This window comes from Podarcis liolepis (assembly GCF_965112155.1).
Source record: "Podarcis liolepis genome assembly, chromosome: 3".
Lineage (NCBI taxonomy): Eukaryota > Metazoa > Chordata > Lepidosauria > Squamata > Lacertidae > Podarcis > Podarcis liolepis.
The window spans coordinates 125371241-125388625 of record NC_139557.1 but is presented as its reverse complement, the minus strand read 5'-3'; the positions used below and the strand labels follow the sequence as shown (position 1 = coordinate 125388625).

General features: G+C 57.3%; 1 protein-coding gene across 5 annotated transcripts in view; it reads right to left on the bottom strand.

Annotated features, from left to right (window-relative positions):
- LOC310702553 (uncharacterized protein) overlaps positions 1–17385 on the bottom strand; it is an 86403-nt gene that overhangs the window by 46397 nt on the left and 22621 nt on the right. The window contains exons 1-3 of one of the 5 annotated variants that reach the window (XM_083494292.1): positions 16519–16857; positions 14811–16484; positions 14534–14615 (exon numbers count right to left, since the gene is read on the bottom strand). The exons of 2 other annotated variants lie outside the window; for them this stretch is intronic. In XM_083494292.1, the coding sequence (XP_083350418.1) occupies positions 14534–14615; positions 14811–15236 (508 nt within the window). In that variant the 5' untranslated portion in view covers positions 15237–16484; positions 16519–16857. Of the gene's footprint in view, positions 1–14533; positions 14616–14810; positions 16859–17385 lie in introns of those variants that run through there. 2 more of the 5 variants (XM_083494295.1, XM_083494293.1) reach the window with 2 other exon arrangements.

Sequence of the window (17385 nt, the reverse complement as noted above, 5' to 3'; positions counted from 1 at the left end):
GCACAGCCAGGGCACGGGAGAGTTTGAAAGCCCAACGGTCTGGCGGGAAGGAAAAAAAAGACTGGCAAGCAGGAAAAAGATGTTTTGTGTGTCAGAAGACTGGGCACTTTGCCAGAGTGTGCCCAGAGCGTCATAACTGGCAGGGAATGGTGGGGGCCACCCAGCAGGCAGAGGGAGAGGAGCCCCAGCATTCGGGAAACGAAGAGGCCTGGCTGGTGGGGAACCGGGGCAACAGCCAGGCGGGAGCAGCACAGAAAGTCCCCGGCTTGGACCCCCCAAAGGAAGCCTAGTGGTGGACTATAGAATTTTGAACAGCCAGGCGGAACCGGTGGCCTTCCCGGTGCCGAGGATCGACGAGGTTTTGGCACGGGTGCGGAAGGGGAAGATTTTCACCAAACTGGATCTCCGAGGGGCTTACAACCTGATCAGAGTAAGAGAAGGCGATGAGTGGAAGACCACCATGTTCACCCCGATGGGGGCGTTTGAGTATTTAGTCATGTCCTCCGGTTTGCAGTGCGGAAGCCACTGTTTCCAAGCCTTCATGCACCACGTGTTAGGACCCTTGCTCTACAAGAACTGTGTCTGTTTTTTACATGATCTCCTTGTGTTCTCGGAAGACGAAAAACAGCACGTGAAGGATGTACGTCAAGTCCTGAGCAAACTCAAGGAGAACCGCTTGTGGGTCAAGCTGGAGAAGTGTCAGTTCCACGCAAAGCAAGTCGAATTCCTGGGGTACAGGCTGTCGGACCAGGGGTTGGCTATGGACCCGGGGAAGGTGAAGGCAGTGGTGGAATGGGAGTGTCCCAAAACCAGGAAAGATGTTCAGCGTTTCCTGGGTTTCAGCAATTTCTACAGGAAATTCATAAAGAATTTTGCAGAATTGACCGCACCAATCACGGACTGTCTCAGTGTTAAGAAAAAGTTTCAGTGGACGCAGGCGGCCCAAGAGGGGTTTGAGAAACTAAAGAGGGCTTTCGCTTCCGAGGAGCAGCTGATTCACGTCGACCCGGCTCAACCACTACGGGTGGAAACAGATGCATCAGATCGAGCGATAGGGGCGGTGCTGCTGCAGCCAGATCGAAAAGGGGAATGGCGTCCGTGTGCTTTCTTTTCGCGGAAGCTCAACAAATCAGAGCAGAACTACACCATCTATGATAAGGAATTGCTTTCGATCGTGGCTGCTTTTAAACAATGGCGGCACTTCCTGGTTGGGGCAAAGCACCAAATTTTGGTGTGCACTGACCATAAAAACTTGGAGTATTGGTGCACGGCACGGGTGTTGTGCCAGAGACAGATAAGGTGGGCAGAGTTCTTTGCCAACTTCAACTTCAAGATCCAATACGTGCCGGGAGAGCAGAATGTGAGGGCGGATGCACTCTCCCGGAAACCTGAGTATATGTTGGGGGAAGGGCCACCTGTAGCAAGACTGATGTTCCCGGAGAGCAAATGTGCTGGTCCCGGGGGTAAGGTACCTTGGGTGTAGCAGAGTCCACACGAAGAGGGGCAAGGTCCGAGGCAGAGAGCCGGGCGGGGAACAGGTACGCTGGAACAGGAGGCTGTGCAGGGAACAGGAACACCGGATGGTCGGGAACAGGAGGCCGAGCAGGGAACAGGAGTACCGGATAGTCAGGAACAGGAAGCCGAGCAGGGAACAGGAGTACCGGATAGTCAGGAACAGGAGGCCGAGCAGGGATCAGGAACACAGGAAGGTCCGAAGCCAACAACGACGTTGCTCCCGCAACCTGGGGCCGGGCTGACTGGGCTTTTATCCTCTTCTAAGGCCAGGGGCGGTCCCGGCCCCCAGGAGCCCCGCCTCCTCTGGCCTTAAGGCGAGCACTCCTCCTGGGGGCAACCAGTTCCCTTCGCCTCTCTGCCCTAAGCCTCTGCAGATCAGGAGAGGCCGAAGGGTTACTGGGCCCTGGAGGAGGCTCACCTGTGGCCACTGAGTCGTCAAGCCTCTCTGGGGCCAGAAGGGTTTCACCTGGGGCCAGCTCCTGATGCACTGCCACAGGTGCAGGTTCTTCAGCATCTAGGCCTTGCCCCAGTTCAGCCGGCCCTGGAGGCAGGGACTCTTGTGCAGGCTGGGATTCCTCTGTTTCATCCTCCGAATCGGAATCCCAGGCCATCACACCATCCCCCCTCCCAGGCCCCCCCCTCAACCGAGGGTCCGGACCCGGCTTGCCGGGGTACGTCGCATGGAACTCTCGGAGGCAGGCAGGTGCGTGGACGTTGGCTGCTGGTTCCCAGGAACGGTCCTCCGGTCCGTACCCCTTCCAGTCAATGAGATACTGCAGCTTTCCCCTGCGGTATCGGGAGTCCAGGATGCGTTCCACCTCGTACTCAGGCTCTCCCTGAACCAACACTGGCTGCGGTCGGGGACGGTTCGGGTGGAACTCGTCGGGTGGGGCCACCGGACTCAAAAGGGACCTGTGGAAGACCGGGTGAACCTTCAGGGTTGCGGGTAACCGGAGACGAAATGCCACAGGAGAGACTTGGTCTACGATAGGGAACGGGCCGGTGAAGCGGGCGTCCAACTTCCGCGAAGGTCGAGAGGGGTGGAGGTGGCGAGTGGAGAGCCAAACCAGGTCACCGACGCGAAGTTCCGGCCCCACCTGGCGGTGGCGGTCGGCCTGGGCTTTGTACGCTTCCTTGGCCTGGTGCAGTTGCTCCACCAAAAGCTGTTGCTGGGACTGGAGCTCTTGAAGCCACTCCGTCACCGCCGGGACCGCGGACGCCGGCAGCACCTCTGGAAACAGCCGTGGATGATAACCATAACTGGCCTGGAACGGGGTCTGCTGGGTGGACGCATTCACCGCGTTGTTATAGGCGAACTCTGCCAATGCCAGGTGGTCGACCCAGTCATCCTGCTGGTAGCTGCAGTAACACCGGAGGTACTGCTCCAGCACCGCGTTCGCCCGTTCCGTCTGGCCATCGGTCTGTGGGTGGTAGGCTGACGAGAGGCAGACCTCTGTCCCGAGGGTCTGGTGTAATGCTCGCCAGAACCGGGATGTGAACTGAACGCCCCGGTCGGACACCACACGCTCAGGTAGGCCATGCAAGCGGAAGACATGCTGAAGGTACAGCTGAGCAGTTTCCTTGGCTGTGGGTACAGATGGACAGGGAGCGCAGTGCACCATCTTGGTGAAATGGTCGGAGAAAACCAGAAGCCACGAGACGAGGGTAAGTCCACTATAAAGTCCAATGAAACCGTGTGCCAAGGACGCGGTGGAACTGGCAATGGCTGAAGTAGGCCGGGGGGTCGCCCGGTAGGTCCCTTGGCGCGCCGGCAGACATCACAACCAGCAACGTAGCGAGCCACGTCAGCCTTCAGGCGGGGCCACCAAAACTCTCGACTGACCAGATGGGTGGTCCGATACCGTCCAAAGTGCCCCGCTGCTGGGGCATCATGGGCCATCTGGAGAACCTCCAGCCGTAGTGGCCCTGGCGGGATGTACAGACGACCGTGATGTAGCAGAAGGCCCTGATGCAGGACCAGTCCCGGATACTGTGGGCTGGACCCTTCAGCCAGCTCCCGGAGCCGATCCTGGGCCCAAGCGTCGACCCGCTGCTGTTCCCGCACCCGAACCTGCAGTGGCTGCGCCTCCTGGGTGGCCAGGAATGCAGCCGGAGGTAGGATCGTGGTGGGTTCTGCTTGCTGTACTGTGTCTGCGTTGTCTTCAGGTTTCCGGGACAGGGCATCCGCCTTCTGATTCTGAGAGCTAGGGATGTAGCGGATCCGGAACTGGAACCGGGAAAAGAACAACGCCCACCGGATCTGTCTTTGGTTCAGCTTGCGGGTGGTCTGGAGGTACTCCAGGTTCCGGTGGTCGGTTCTCACCTCCACCGGATGTCGTGCCCCCTCAAGATGGTGGCGCCAGACCTCAAAGGCTACCTTGATGGCCAGTAGTTCCCGCTCCCACACAGTATAGTTACGCTCCGCTGGTAGGAGCTGGCGGGAATAGAAGGCACAGGGTAAGAGTGGCGCTTCAGGCCCAATCTGTTGAGACAAGACGGCACCGAGAGCCGTACTGGAGGCGTCGGTCTCCACCACAAAAGGTCGAGAGGGGTCAGGATGTTGTAAGATTGGTGCCCTCTGGAAACAGACCTTCAACCCCTGAAACGCCTCCTCTGCCTCCTTGTCCCAGGAAAACGGCGTCTTTGGGCGCAGTAGCCGGGTCAACGGGGTGGTGCGATGAGCATAATCAGCGATGAAGGTCCGGTAGTAATTGGCGAACCCCAGGAAACGCTGTAGGTCCTTGCGGTTCCGGGGTGCCGCCCATTCTCGAACCGCTGTCACCTTCCCCGGGTCCATTTGCACCCCATCTGGAGAGAGCCGGTGACCAAGGAAGTCCACAGTCCGCTGATGGAACTCGCACTTGCTGAGCTTTGCGTACAAACGGTGCTCACGCAAGCGCTGCAGCACGGTCCGGACATGTCCCTCATGGTGAGCTGGGTCACGGGAGTAAATCAGTATGTCGTCCAAATACACCACCACGTACTTGTCTAACAAGTCCTGAAACACGTGGTTGATGTAGCGTTGGAACACAGCAGGCGCGTTGCACAAACCGAAAGGCATAACCAAATATTCGAACTGCCCGTACCGGGTCCCAAACGCTGTCTTCCACTCATCCCCGGCTCGGATCCGAATCAAGTTGTAGGCCCCTCGGAGGTCCAGCTTGGTGAACACCTGTGCCCCTTGCACCCGCTCCAGCAGCTCCGAGATAAGGGGTAAGGGGTACCGGTCTGGGACGGTAATTTTGTTCAGGGCTCGGTAATCATGGCAAGGGCGGAGTTCCCCACATTTCTTCTTAACGAAAAGCACTGGTGCCGCGGTAGGCGAGGTGGAAGGCCTAATGAACCCACGCTCCAGGTTCTTGCGCAAGAAGTCCTGCAAAGCCTCGCGCTCTGGCTCTGTTAGGGAATATAAGCGACTCACTGGTAAAGGCGCTCCGGGTTGGAGGTCTATGCCGCAGTCAAAAGGCCGATGCGGCGGCAGCTGGTCTGCCCCCCGTTCCTCGAACACGTCCTGGTAGTCCTGGTACACGGCTGGGAGCGTGGGTGCTGCCTCCTCTGAGGGCGCGGCCGCCAGCGTTCCGGATTGAGCATGGGAACATGGGTCTGGGAAGTGCACGGTCCGTTTGACCCAGTCAATCTGAACGTTGTGGGCTTCCAGCCAGTCCATCCCGAGCACCAGGGGGAAGCGGGGCATAGAAGCAATGTCCAAAGTTCGCAACTCCCGGTGCTGCTGGAGACACAGGACCAGGGGCTGGGTCTCCTGAGTAACAGCACCTGAACGCAGAAGTCGTCCGTCAATCGCTTCCACCTGGATTGGTACTGGCTTGTTCCGAAGTGGCACCTGATGATGGGTGGCAAAAGCAGCGTCCATATAGGAGCGGGTTGCCCCTGAATCTACCAAAGCATGGGTGAGGATCCAGGGCCCCCCTGGAGGGTATAAACGTACCGAAACCATAAGATGTTGCAAGTCCATTGGTGCGGGCCCATTCTGTACGGTTTGGGACCCCCGGTAGCTAGGGCCATCAGCTACTGGGGTTGGCGGTTTCCCTGCGGCTGGCGTTTCTCAGGGCAGGACCGAGCGAAGTGTCCACTTCCGCCACAGTAAAGACAGAGATTTCCCTCCCGACGCCGCGCCTTCTCTGCGGGGGAAAGGCGTGGCCGCACTGCCCCGAGCTGCATAGGCTCCTCTGTTAAATCAGTTGTGACCGTGGGGCTGCCGGAAAAAGCTGGTGCCGTGAACTGGGAGTGTCGGCGACCCCGGGCCTGACGACGATCCTCCAACCGGTCGTCTATTTGTAGACTCCGTTGAATGAGAGTGTCCAGCGTGGTGGGGCGTTCCATTGTGGCCAACTGGTCCAGTACCTCGTCCGAAAGCCCTTCGAGATACTGGTCCCGCAGTGCCGAGTCATTCCAGGTCAAGTCCTGTGCCAACAGCCGAAACTCCGTGGTATATGTGGCCACCGTGGACTTGCCCTGTTTCAAACGCCGAATCGCCCGGTTGGCTTGACTCTCTTTCTGGGGGTTGCCGAACGCGGCCTCCAAACGATTGCAAAACCCCGTATAGTCTGCCAGCAAGGGGGAGTCTTGCCTGAGTAGCGGCAACGCCCACTTGGCCGCCTGGTCCTTTAACAAACTAATCAAAAAGTGCACCTTGGTGCGGTCGTCAGGAAAGTTCCGGGCTCGCCCCTGAATATACAGCTTGGCCTGGGCCAGGAACATGGGAAAGCTGGCCGGGGCTCCATCAAATTTCTCAGGCAAAGCCACTGGGTACTTGCCCGGAGCCGGGGCGTCGGCCCCAGGAGCCGGTAGGGCTTCCAAGCGTTGCTGAAGTGCCACAACCGCGTCGCTGAGCTGCTGCACGGTGTGAGTCAAGGCCTGGTTCTCCTGGGCCAAAGCCACCAGTGCAGCCGCCTGTTCAGCCATGGCCTCTGGCTCTTCCCGAACGCACCCCTACGAAGGGGGAGTGCGGGTGGGGCGGGAGCAAACTGTGCTGGTCCCGGGGGTAAGGTACCTTGGGTGTAGCAGAGTCCACACGAAGAGGGGCAAGGTCCGAGGCAGAGAGCCGGGCGGGGAACAGGTACGCTGGAACAGGAGGCTGTGCAGGGAACAGGAACACCGGATGGTCGGGAACAGGAGGCCGAGCAGGGAACAGGAGTACCGGATAGTCAGGAACAGGAAGCCGAGCAGGGAACAGGAGTACCGGATAGTCAGGAACAGGAGGCCGAGCAGGGATCAGGAACACAGGAAGGTCCGAAGCCAACAACGACGTTGCTCCCGCAACCTGGGGCCGGGCTGACTGGGCTTTTATCCTCTTCTAAGGCCAGGGGCGGTCCCGGCCCCCAGGAGCCCCGCCTCCTCTGGCCTTAAGGCGAGCACTCCTCCTGGGGGCAACCAGTTCCCTTCGCCTCTCTGCCCTAAGCCTCTGCAGATCAGGAGAGGCCGAAGGGTTACTGGGCCCTGGAGGAGGCTCACCTGTGGCCACTGAGTCGTCAAGCCTCTCTGGGGCCAGAAGGGTTTCACCTGGGGCCAGCTCCTGATGCACTGCCACAGGTGCAGGTTCTTCAGCATCTAGGCCTTGCCCCAGTTCAGCCGGCCCTGGAGGCAGGGACTCTTGTGCAGGCTGGGATTCCTCTGTTTCATCCTCCGAATCGGAATCCCAGGCCATCACACCATCCCCCCTCCCAGGCCCCCCCTCAACCGAGGGTCCGGACCCGGCTTGCCGGGGTACGTCGCATGGAACTCTCGGAGGCAGGCAGGTGCGTGGACGTTGGCTGCTGGTTCCCAGGAACGGTCCTCCGGTCCGTACCCCTTCCAGTCAATGAGATACTGCAGCTTTCCCCTGCGGTATCGGGAGTCCAGGATGCGTTCCACCTCGTACTCAGGCTCTCCCTGAACCAACACTGGCTGCGGTCGGGGACGGTTCGGGTGGAACTCGTCGGGTGGGGCCACCGGACTCAAAAGGGACCTGTGGAAGACCGGGTGAACCTTCAGGGTTGCGGGTAACCGGAGACGAAATGCCACAGGAGAGACTTGGTCTACGATAGGGAACGGGCCGGTGAAGCGGGCGTCCAACTTCCGCGAAGGTCGAGAGGGGTGGAGGTGGCGAGTGGAGAGCCAAACCAGGTCACCGACGCGAAGTTCCGGCCCCACCTGGCGGTGGCGGTCGGCCTGGGCTTTGTACGCTTCCTTGGCCTGGTGCAGTTGCTCCACCAAAAGCTGTTGCTGGGACTGGAGCTCTTGAAGCCACTCCGTCACCGCCGGGACCGCGGACGCCGGCAGCACCTCTGGAAACAGCCGTGGATGATAACCATAACTGGCCTGGAACGGGGTCTGCTGGGTGGACGCATTCACCGCGTTGTTATAGGCGAACTCTGCCAATGCCAGGTGGTCGACCCAGTTATCCTGCTGGTAGCTGCAGTAACACCGGAGGTACTGCTCCAGCACCGCGTTCGCCCGTTCCGTCTGGCCATCGGTCTGTGGGTGGTAGGCTGACGAGAGGCAGACCTCTGTCCCGAGGGTCTGGTGTAATGCTCGCCAGAACCGGGATGTGAACTGAACGCCCCGGTCGGACACCACACGCTCAGGTAGGCCATGCAAGCGGAAGACATGCTGAAGGTACAGCTGAGCAGTTTCCTTGGCTGTGGGTACAGATGGACAGGGAGCGCAGTGCACCATCTTGGTGAAATGGTCGGAGAAAACCAGAAGGCAGGTACAGCCACGAGACGAGGGTAAGTCCACTATAAAGTCCAATGAAACCGTGTGCCAAGGACGCGGTGGAACTGGCAATGGCTGAAGTAGGCCGGGGGGTCGCCCGGTAGGTCCCTTGGCGCGCCGGCAGACATCACAACCAGCAACGTAGCGAGCCACGTCAGCCTTCAGGCGGGGCCACCAAAACTCTCGACTGACCAGATGGGTGGTCCGATACCGTCCAAAGTGCCCCGCTGCTGGGGCATCATGGGCCATCTGGAGAACCTCCAGCCGTAGTGGCCCTGGCGGGATGTACAGACGACCGTGATGTAGCAGAAGGCCCTGATGCAGGACCAGTCCCGGATACTGTGGGCTGGACCCTTCAGCCAGCTCCCGGAGCCGATCCTGGGCCCAAGCGTCGACCCGCTGCTGTTCCCGCACCCGAACCTGCAGTGGCTGCGCCTCCTGGGTGGCCAGGAATGCAGCCGGAGGTAGGATCGTGGTGGGTTCTGCTTGCTGTACTGTGTCTGCGTTGTCTTCAGGTTTCCGGGACAGGGCATCCGCCTTCTGATTCTGAGAGCTAGGGATGTAGCGGATCCGGAACTGGAACCGGGAAAAGAACAACGCCCACCGGATCTGTCTTTGGTTCAGCTTGCGGGTGGTCTGGAGGTACTCCAGGTTCCGGTGGTCGGTTCTCACCTCCACCGGATGTCGTGCCCCCTCAAGATGGTGGCGCCAGACCTCAAAGGCTACCTTGATGGCCAGTAGTTCCCGCTCCCACACAGTATAGTTACGCTCCGCTGGTAGGAGCTGGCGGGAATAGAAGGCACAGGGTAAGAGTGGCGCTTCAGGCCCAATCTGTTGAGACAAGACGGCACCGAGAGCCGTACTGGAGGCGTCGGTCTCCACCACAAAAGGTCGAGAGGGGTCAGGATGTTGTAAGATTGGTGCCCTCTGGAAACAGACCTTCAACCCCTGAAACGCCTCCTCTGCCTCCTTGTCCCAGGAAAACGGCGTCTTTGGGCGCAGTAGCCGGGTCAACGGGGTGGTGCGATGAGCATAATCAGCGATGAAGGTCCGGTAGTAATTGGCGAACCCCAGGAAACGCTGTAGGTCCTTGCGGTTCCGGGGTGCCGCCCATTCTCGAACCGCTGTCACCTTCCCCGGGTCCATTTGCACCCCATCTGGAGAGAGCCGGTGACCAAGGAAGTCCACAGTCCGCTGATGGAACTCGCACTTGCTGAGCTTTGCGTACAAACGGTGCTCACGCAAGCGCTGCAGCACGGTCCGGACATGTCCCTCATGGTGAGCTGGGTCACGGGAGTAAATCAGTATGTCGTCCAAATACACCACCACGTACTTGTCTAACAAGTCCTGAAACACGTGGTTGATGTAGCGTTGGAACACAGCAGGCGCGTTGCACAAACCGAAAGGCATAGCCAAATATTCGAACTGCCCGTACCGGGTCCCAAACGCTGTCTTCCACTCATCCCCGGCTCGGATCCGAATCAAGTTGTAGGCCCCTCGGAGGTCCAGCTTGGTGAACACCTGTGCCCCTTGCACCCGCTCCAGCAGCTCCGAGATAAGGGGTAAGGGGTACCGGTCTGGGACGGTAATTTTGTTCAGGGCTCGGTAATCATGGCAAGGGCGGAGTTCCCCACATTTCTTCTTAACGAAAAGCACTGGTGCCGCGGTAGGCGAGGTGGAAGGCCTAATGAACCCACGCTCCAGGTTCTTGCGCAAGAAGTCCTGCAAAGCCTCGCGCTCTGGCTCTGTTAGGGAATATAAGCGACTCACTGGTAAAGGCGCTCCGGGTTGGAGGTCTATGCCGCAGTCAAAAGGCCGATGCGGCGGCAGCTGGTCTGCCCCCCGTTCCTCGAACACGTCCTGGTAGTCCTGGTACACGGCTGGGAGCGTGGGTGCTGCCTCCTCTGAGGGCGCGGCCGCCAGCGTTCCGGATTGAGCATGGGAACATGGGTCTGGGAAGTGCACGGTCCGTTTGACCCAGTCAATCTGAACGTTGTGGGCTTCCAGCCAGTCCATCCCGAGCACCAGGGGGAAGCGGGGCATAGAAGCAATGTCCAAAGTTCGCAACTCCCGGTGCTGCTGGAGACACAGGACCAGGGGCTGGGTCTCCTGAGTAACAGCACCTGAACGCAGAAGTCGTCCGTCAATCGCTTCCACCTGGATTGGTACTGGCTTGTTCCGAAGTGGCACCTGATGATGGGTGGCAAAAGCAGCGTCCATATAGGAGCGGGTTGCCCCTGAATCTACCAAAGCATGGGTGAGGATCCAGGGCCCCCCTGGAGGGTATAAACGTACCGAAACCATAAGATGTTGCAAGTCCATTGGTGCGGGCCCATTCTGTACGGTTTGGGACCCCCGGTAGCTAGGGCCATCAGCTACTGGGGTTGGCGGTTTCCCTGCGGCTGGCGTTTCTCAGGGCAGGACCGAGCGAAGTGTCCACTTCCGCCACAGTAAAGACAGAGATTTCCCTCCCGACGCCGCGCCTTCTCTGCGGGGGAAAGGCGTGGCCGCACTGCCCCGAGCTGCATAGGCTCCTCCGTTAAATCAGTTGTGACCGTGGGGCTGCCGGAAAAAGCTGGTGCCGTGAACTGGGAGTGTCGGCGACCCCGGGCCTGACGACGATCCTCCAACCGGTCGTCTATTTGTAGACTCCGTTGAATGAGAGTGTCCAGCGTGGTGGGGCGTTCCATTGTGGCCAACTGGTCCAGTACCTCGTCCGAAAGCCCTTCGAGATACTGGTCCCGCAGTGCCGAGTCATTCCAGGTCAAGTCCTGTGCCAACAGCCGAAACTCCGTGGTATATGTGGCCACCGTGGACTTGCCCTGTTTCAAACGCCGAATCGCCCGGTTGGCTTGACTCTCTTTCTGGGGGTTGCCGAACGCGGCCTCCAAACGATTGCAAAACCCCGTATAGTCTGCCAGCAAGGGGGAGTCTTGCCTGAGTAGCGGCAACGCCCACTTGGCCGCCTGGTCCTTTAACAAACTAATCAAAAAGTGCACCTTGGTGCGGTCGTCAGGAAAGTTCTGGGCTCGCCCCTGAATATACAGCTTGGCCTGGGCCAGGAACATGGGAAAGCTGGCCGGGGCTCCATCAAATTTCTCAGGCAAAGCCACTGGGTACTTGCCCGGAGCCGGGGCGTCGGCCCCAGGAGCCGGTAGGGCGTCCAAACGCTGCTGCAGTGCCGTAATCGCGTTACTGAGCTGCTGCACGGTGTGCCTCAAAGCCTGGTTCTCCTGGGCCAAAGCCACCAGTGCAGCCGCCTGTTCAGCCATGGCCTCTGGCTCTTCCCGAACGCACCCCTACGAAGGGGGAGTGCGGGTGGGGCGGGAGCAAACTGTGCTGGTCCCGGGGGTAAGGTACCTTGGGTGTAGCAGAGTCCACACGAAGAGGGGCAAGGTCCGAGGCAGAGAGCCGGGCGGGGAACAGGTACGCTGGAACAGGAGGCTGTGCAGGGAACAGGAACACCGGATGGTCGGGAACAGGAGGCCGAGCAGGGAACAGGAGTACCGGATAGTCAGGAACAGGAAGCCGAGCAGGGAACAGGAGTACCGGATAGTCAGGAACAGGAGGCCGAGCAGGGATCAGGAACACAGGAAGGTCCGAAGCCAACAACGACGTTGCTCCCGCAACCTGGGGCCGGGCTGACTGGGCTTTTATCCTCTTCTAAGGCCAGGGGCGGTCCCGGCCCCCAGGAGCCCCGCCTCCTCTGGCCTTAAGGCGAGCACTCCTCCTGGGGGCAACCAGTTCCCTTCGCCTCTCTGCCCTAAGCCTCTGCAGATCAGGAGAGGCCGAAGGGTTACTGGGCCCTGGAGGAGGCTCACCTGTGGCCACTGAGTCGTCAAGCCTCTCTGGGGCCAGAAGGGTTTCACCTGGGGCCAGCTCCTGATGCACTGCCACAGGTGCAGGTTCTTCAGCATCTAGGCCTTGCCCCAGTTCAGCCGGCCCTGGAGGCGGGGACTCTTGTGCAGGCTGGGATTCCTCTGTTTCATCCTCCGAATCGGAATCCCAGGCCATCACAGCAAATGGTTATGCGGGGAGACGTTGGTCAAGGACGACGAACTGATGCAAATGGTCAGAGACGATGCCTTTGCCAGACAAAAGATGGAGGAGTTAAGAGGAAGAGGGGGTGCCGAGGGTGCTTTTGAGGTGAAAGGGGGGTTACTGTACCACAAAGGGGCCTTGTATGTTCCAGGAGAAGACCTTCGGGGACGAATACTCAAGCAACTCCATGACAGTTGTACGGCGGGGCATTTTGGACAGCATAAGGCCATGCTACTGGTCACGAGGGAATTTTGGTGGCCAAGGGTGAGAGAGGATGTAAAGGAATATGTGCGAGGTTGTGACACATGTCAGAGGGCCAAAGGGGAAAGGGCGGCACCAGCGGGATTGCTGGAACCATTGCCTACACCTGAGAAGCCGTGGGAGGTGGTGGGTGTAGATTTTATCACTGATCTGCCCAGATGTAAGGGGAAGACAGCGGTCATGGTTGATCACTTAACCAAAATGTGCCATTTTGTGCCCTGTTCGCACGCCGTAGCGGCGGAGGAAACAGCTAGGCTCTTTGTAGAGCACGTGTTTAGGTTACATGGGGTACCTGCAAGGGTGGTGTCGGACCGGGGGGCTCAATTTACCTCACGATTTTGGCGCAAGCTCATGGGGCTGCTCCAGGTGGAAGTGAGCTTTACAACGGCAAGACACCTCGAGACCAATGGGCAAGCGGAGAGGGCGAATGCTGTTTTACAACAGTATTTGAGGTGTTACGTAAGTCAGAAGCAGAACGATTGGGTGGACAAACTAGCCCTAGCAGAGTTTGCTTATAACAATGCGGAGAATGTATCCACAGGGATGACACCGTTCTTTGCCAATCATGGGCGCCATCCAAGGGCCTTCCCCGGGAGGGGGGAGGAGTCGTGGAGTGTTCCAGCGGCCGAACAGTTTGTGGAGGAAATGGAAGCGATCCACAGACAGCTGCAGTTAAATTTGGAAAGGGCTAAGGAGTTATACAAGAAGGAAGCCGACAAACATCGGCGATCAGGGGAGGTCATCAAGATTGGGGACAAGGTGTGGTTGTCCACGCAAGGATTGCCTTGGAAAGGGGGCTGTAAGAAACTCAAGCCCAGGAAGGTGGGGCCCTTTGAGGTTATCCAGCAAATAAATCCGGTGGCGTTTAAGCTCAGGTTGCCGGAAAGCATGAGAATCCATCCGATGTTCCATAGGTCACTGCTGTTCCCCTACAGGGAGGGGGGGAAGGAGAGCGGGTAGTGGGGGAGTGGAAGGCTCACCACCCGAAATGGAGGAAAGGGAGCAGTGCAACGAGGTCACGGAAATACTGGACTCTCGTTGGAGAGGGGGGAATGTGGAATATTTGGTGGCTTGGGAAGGGGCCCCGGCATCAGAGAATAACTGGGTCCCGGAAGATAGTATGTCTAACAATGAGCTGGTAGAGGAGTTCCACAATTTCTTTCCGGACAAACCAAAAAGCAAGGTGAGGTCCTTACAAGAGGTGTTCGAAACAACAGATGACGAAGAGGAATTCGAAGGTTTCCCAGCGTCGGATGAGGAGGAAGAAGAAGACAAAGACGTAGACTGGGGAACACCCGGACTTGAGGGTTGGATGAGTGTTTGAAGAGACAGATGAGGAAGAGGGTAGTTTTGAGGGGTTCTCCCCGACCACCTCTGAGGAAAGAGAAGGGGACGTAGTCGGGTCTCCTGAGTGGGAGGGGGCCTTTGAGGAGGGGGTGGATGTCAGGGAGAGGCAAACGGGGAAAGAGGAAAGGACAGAAATCAGCAGTTACAGGGAGCCTAGAGAGATTATCAGCAGCCAGTCGTCAGAGAGTCAGTCTGAAGAAGAGGGGGAGGAGGAGTGTGAGCCTGGGACAAGTCATGCTGTACACAGAGGAAGTAAGGGGAGGAGTCTTCGCAGGTTTGCATGCTGGGTAAAGAAAAGAAGGAAATAACTTTAGTGGGAGCAACTGCGCTCAAGGGGAAGGAGGTTGATGGAAATGCTGGAGATGTACGTTTGAACTTTGTCAAATAAATCAATTGTTTGGAACTGGCTGGGAGCCCGGAGTCTTATCTATGGCCAGCTGGACAGCACAAAGCCTCTGACAAGATGTGCCATGGAAAAGGTCTTGCTTGTTGAGTGCATTTTGACATTGTACCCATTTCAATTTTGTGTTCTTCAAAATACATCTGCCCTCCTTTGGGCTCTTGGCCCCAAGTGCCTCCCCCCCTAAAGATGAACAGAACCCAAAGATTAGTTTCAAGATCCACAGAATGAGAAGAAAGACGAGTTCCTCCTTACCCAGTGGCCTCCCTCTGGCGTCCAACGGAGTCTTCTCTGCCTCACAGGAATCTAGGCCCATTTCCGCAAAGAGATCCTTTCTCTGAAAGAGTAACAAGGGTTCAAAACAGAGAATGGGGAGAAGGATTAGAAAAGGAATGATCGGAGCAAACACTTTAGGGGAGCAGATCTCATGCCTTGCTTCTCCAAAGAGGGCGAGCCGTTAGGAGAGCATCTTGGAAGGCTCCCTGTCTTGCTTGGAGCCCCTTGGGAGTTTCCAGAGGAAAGTCTCTCTCACCTGCTGCTCTGCCTGCTTTCTCTCCTCTGCCTGACTCAGGAGGAAACCTTCGGCCAGGGCTACAGCCTGGGAACTGGTCTCTGCTCCACATTCCCTCACCCAGCTCTCCATCTCCAGCGGAAGGACAGCCAGGAACTGCTCCAAGATCACCAGGTCCAACATCTGAGCTTTCGTATGACTTTCTGGCTTCAGCCACTGACAGTCAAGGTGGTGGAGTCGGCCGCAAGCCTCTCGGGGTCCTTTGGCCTCCTGAGAGCCGGACTGCGTCAACTGCTGGCTCTGCACCTCTGAGCAGAGGGTGTCCTCCTCACCCGGGATCTTCTGCACTGAGTTTTCCCATAATCTCCCGCTGCTCCCAGTTTGGAGGGCAGGGCCTCCTCCTGCTTCAGGGCCAGCTGAGTCTTGCTCATCCATCTGGGCTCTCATGAAGCCTCCAAGAGATGGAAAGTGATCCTTTAGTTTTCTGCCAAGTTCTGATTGTCCAATTTAGAGGTGCTAGCAGATCCTACAAAGCAAACATATTGGTCTGTTATCAGACTGATACATGGTCAGGAGAAGAGAAATGTTTCCTGAGCAAGCGTGGCTGAGTCTTGCTAGGAGCCAGGGCTGGACTGCACCACTGCCCTGACTCTGAACCTTCATTAACAGGAAAAAAGGAAGAAGAGAGAGAAGGAAGCGTCTAGCCCTGGTCTAAGGAAAGCGACCATGCAGAATTGCCTCACTGACAATTTCATGACCCAGAAGGTGGAAGAAACAAGAAGGGGATCATCTGTCTTGGACCTAGTCCTCAACAACAGATGGGAACTGATCAACCAAGTGGAAGTACTGGGAAACTTGGGAGGAAGTGATCATGTCTTCCCCTGAGACAGAGGGAAACAAAAGCTGAGTGTAGTCAGGAATTCACTTTAAGGCGGCCAATTAAAAGAAACTTAAGGAGATACTGGGCGAGATCCTATGTTCTGAAATACTGAAAGAAATGGGAGCTTCTTCAAGGTGAAATATTGAAGGCCCAAATGCAGGCAGTCCCAACCGGAAAGAAAAGTGAGAGGCATCTAAGGAAAACAGTGTGGCTGCATAAGGAAAGTGATGCCCAGCCTAGTAATCAAAGAAGAAATGATGTAAGGAGGGAGCTGCAGTCCAGGATCGGAAAAGAGGGAGGAACTGGACACCTGGCTTCTTCAAGTGAATTCAGATCTCCAGGACCGGCTGAGCTGCATCCAAGGGACTGAAGGAGCTTGGGGATGTAATCTCAGAGCCTTCATCTAGAGCTCTGAGGATTCTTGGAGAACAGGAGAGGCTCCTGCAGACTGGAGGGGGGCAAATGTTGTCCCCATCTTCAAAAACAGGAAAAACTACCGACCGGTGAGCTTGAGATTGATACCAGGCAACCAGGGAAGGTCCTAGAACAGATCATTAAACCGTCAGTCTGTGAGGACTGAGAAAAGGATGCTGTGATTACTAAGACCCAGCAGGGGTTTCTCGAAAACACGTCATGCCAGACCCACCTGGCAGCTCCCAGGTGATTGGCTGGGCTCCCTTTATTAATGGCATTTCTACCCCTCCTCACTGAGTCCCCACAACAATGGGGCTCCGTTCAAGGTGCTGACATGAGGGGTTCACTGGGACCCCAATCTTTGAGGAGCCTCTGGAGCAGAGCCCACCGCTAAGCACCAACTCATATGTCGCAGACTCACTCATTATCGTTGACCCACCAAATTTCTACCCTTTGCCACAGGATGCTGGGGGGGGGGGTCTTGCGTGAGGGAAGACCTAGTGATTTGCAGTCTCAGGCTGAAAGAAAGTTGGGTCAGGAGAGGCATTCTTTCAGGTAGAATAAACGGAAATATGTCACAGGCCTAAACACAGTAGTACAGGCACAGCGTCTCTCCAAATCGGTTCTTCCACTTGAGGGAGATGTTGGGGGGGGGGGGGCAAAGAGGGGGCCAAATGCTTCCCGGCCTTGCTGCTCCTTTCCCTAGTAATGAAGGGGAACAGTTAGGGTTACTCCAAAAAGCCCTAAAACTGTCTGTGAATATCCCCCCCCCCAGCCAGGCCTCAAGAGCCTCGCCTCTAGCATTTTAAAAAACTGCATTTTCCTCTAAGACAAAAAGCCTTAGCTAAGCATTCCGCTTGCTGGAACTGAAAAAGATGGCAACCAGGGAGAGAACAGAGTCCCTTGTCTGAAACCCTTTCACCCCCTTTCTGGGAAAAGTCCAAAAATGGTCCCAAGACAGGAGCTTTCTGTTCATGCTCAGAGGAACTCATGGGCAGGACTCTTGAAGAAGGAGGAGGAAAGGGGAGGGAACTGGAAGGGGATATAAAAACTATGTGCAATGGCTGTGAACTTTGGGCTTGTTTTGTGACTTATCACACTTGCTCCTCTGCCCACCCGGGTTGGCAGAATTAAAACTCTTTCCCTTGGTGTCCTTTGGCTCCTTTTCGTCCCGGCTCGGGTGCAACATTTTCCTACCCATGGTTTAAAAGGCCTAGAAAGGCTACAGTAATGGCAAGCATTTCCGTGAAAAGCTTTGGGCGCCGCCTCTTTCTTTGCCTCCAGAGAAGGAAGCTTTTCGTC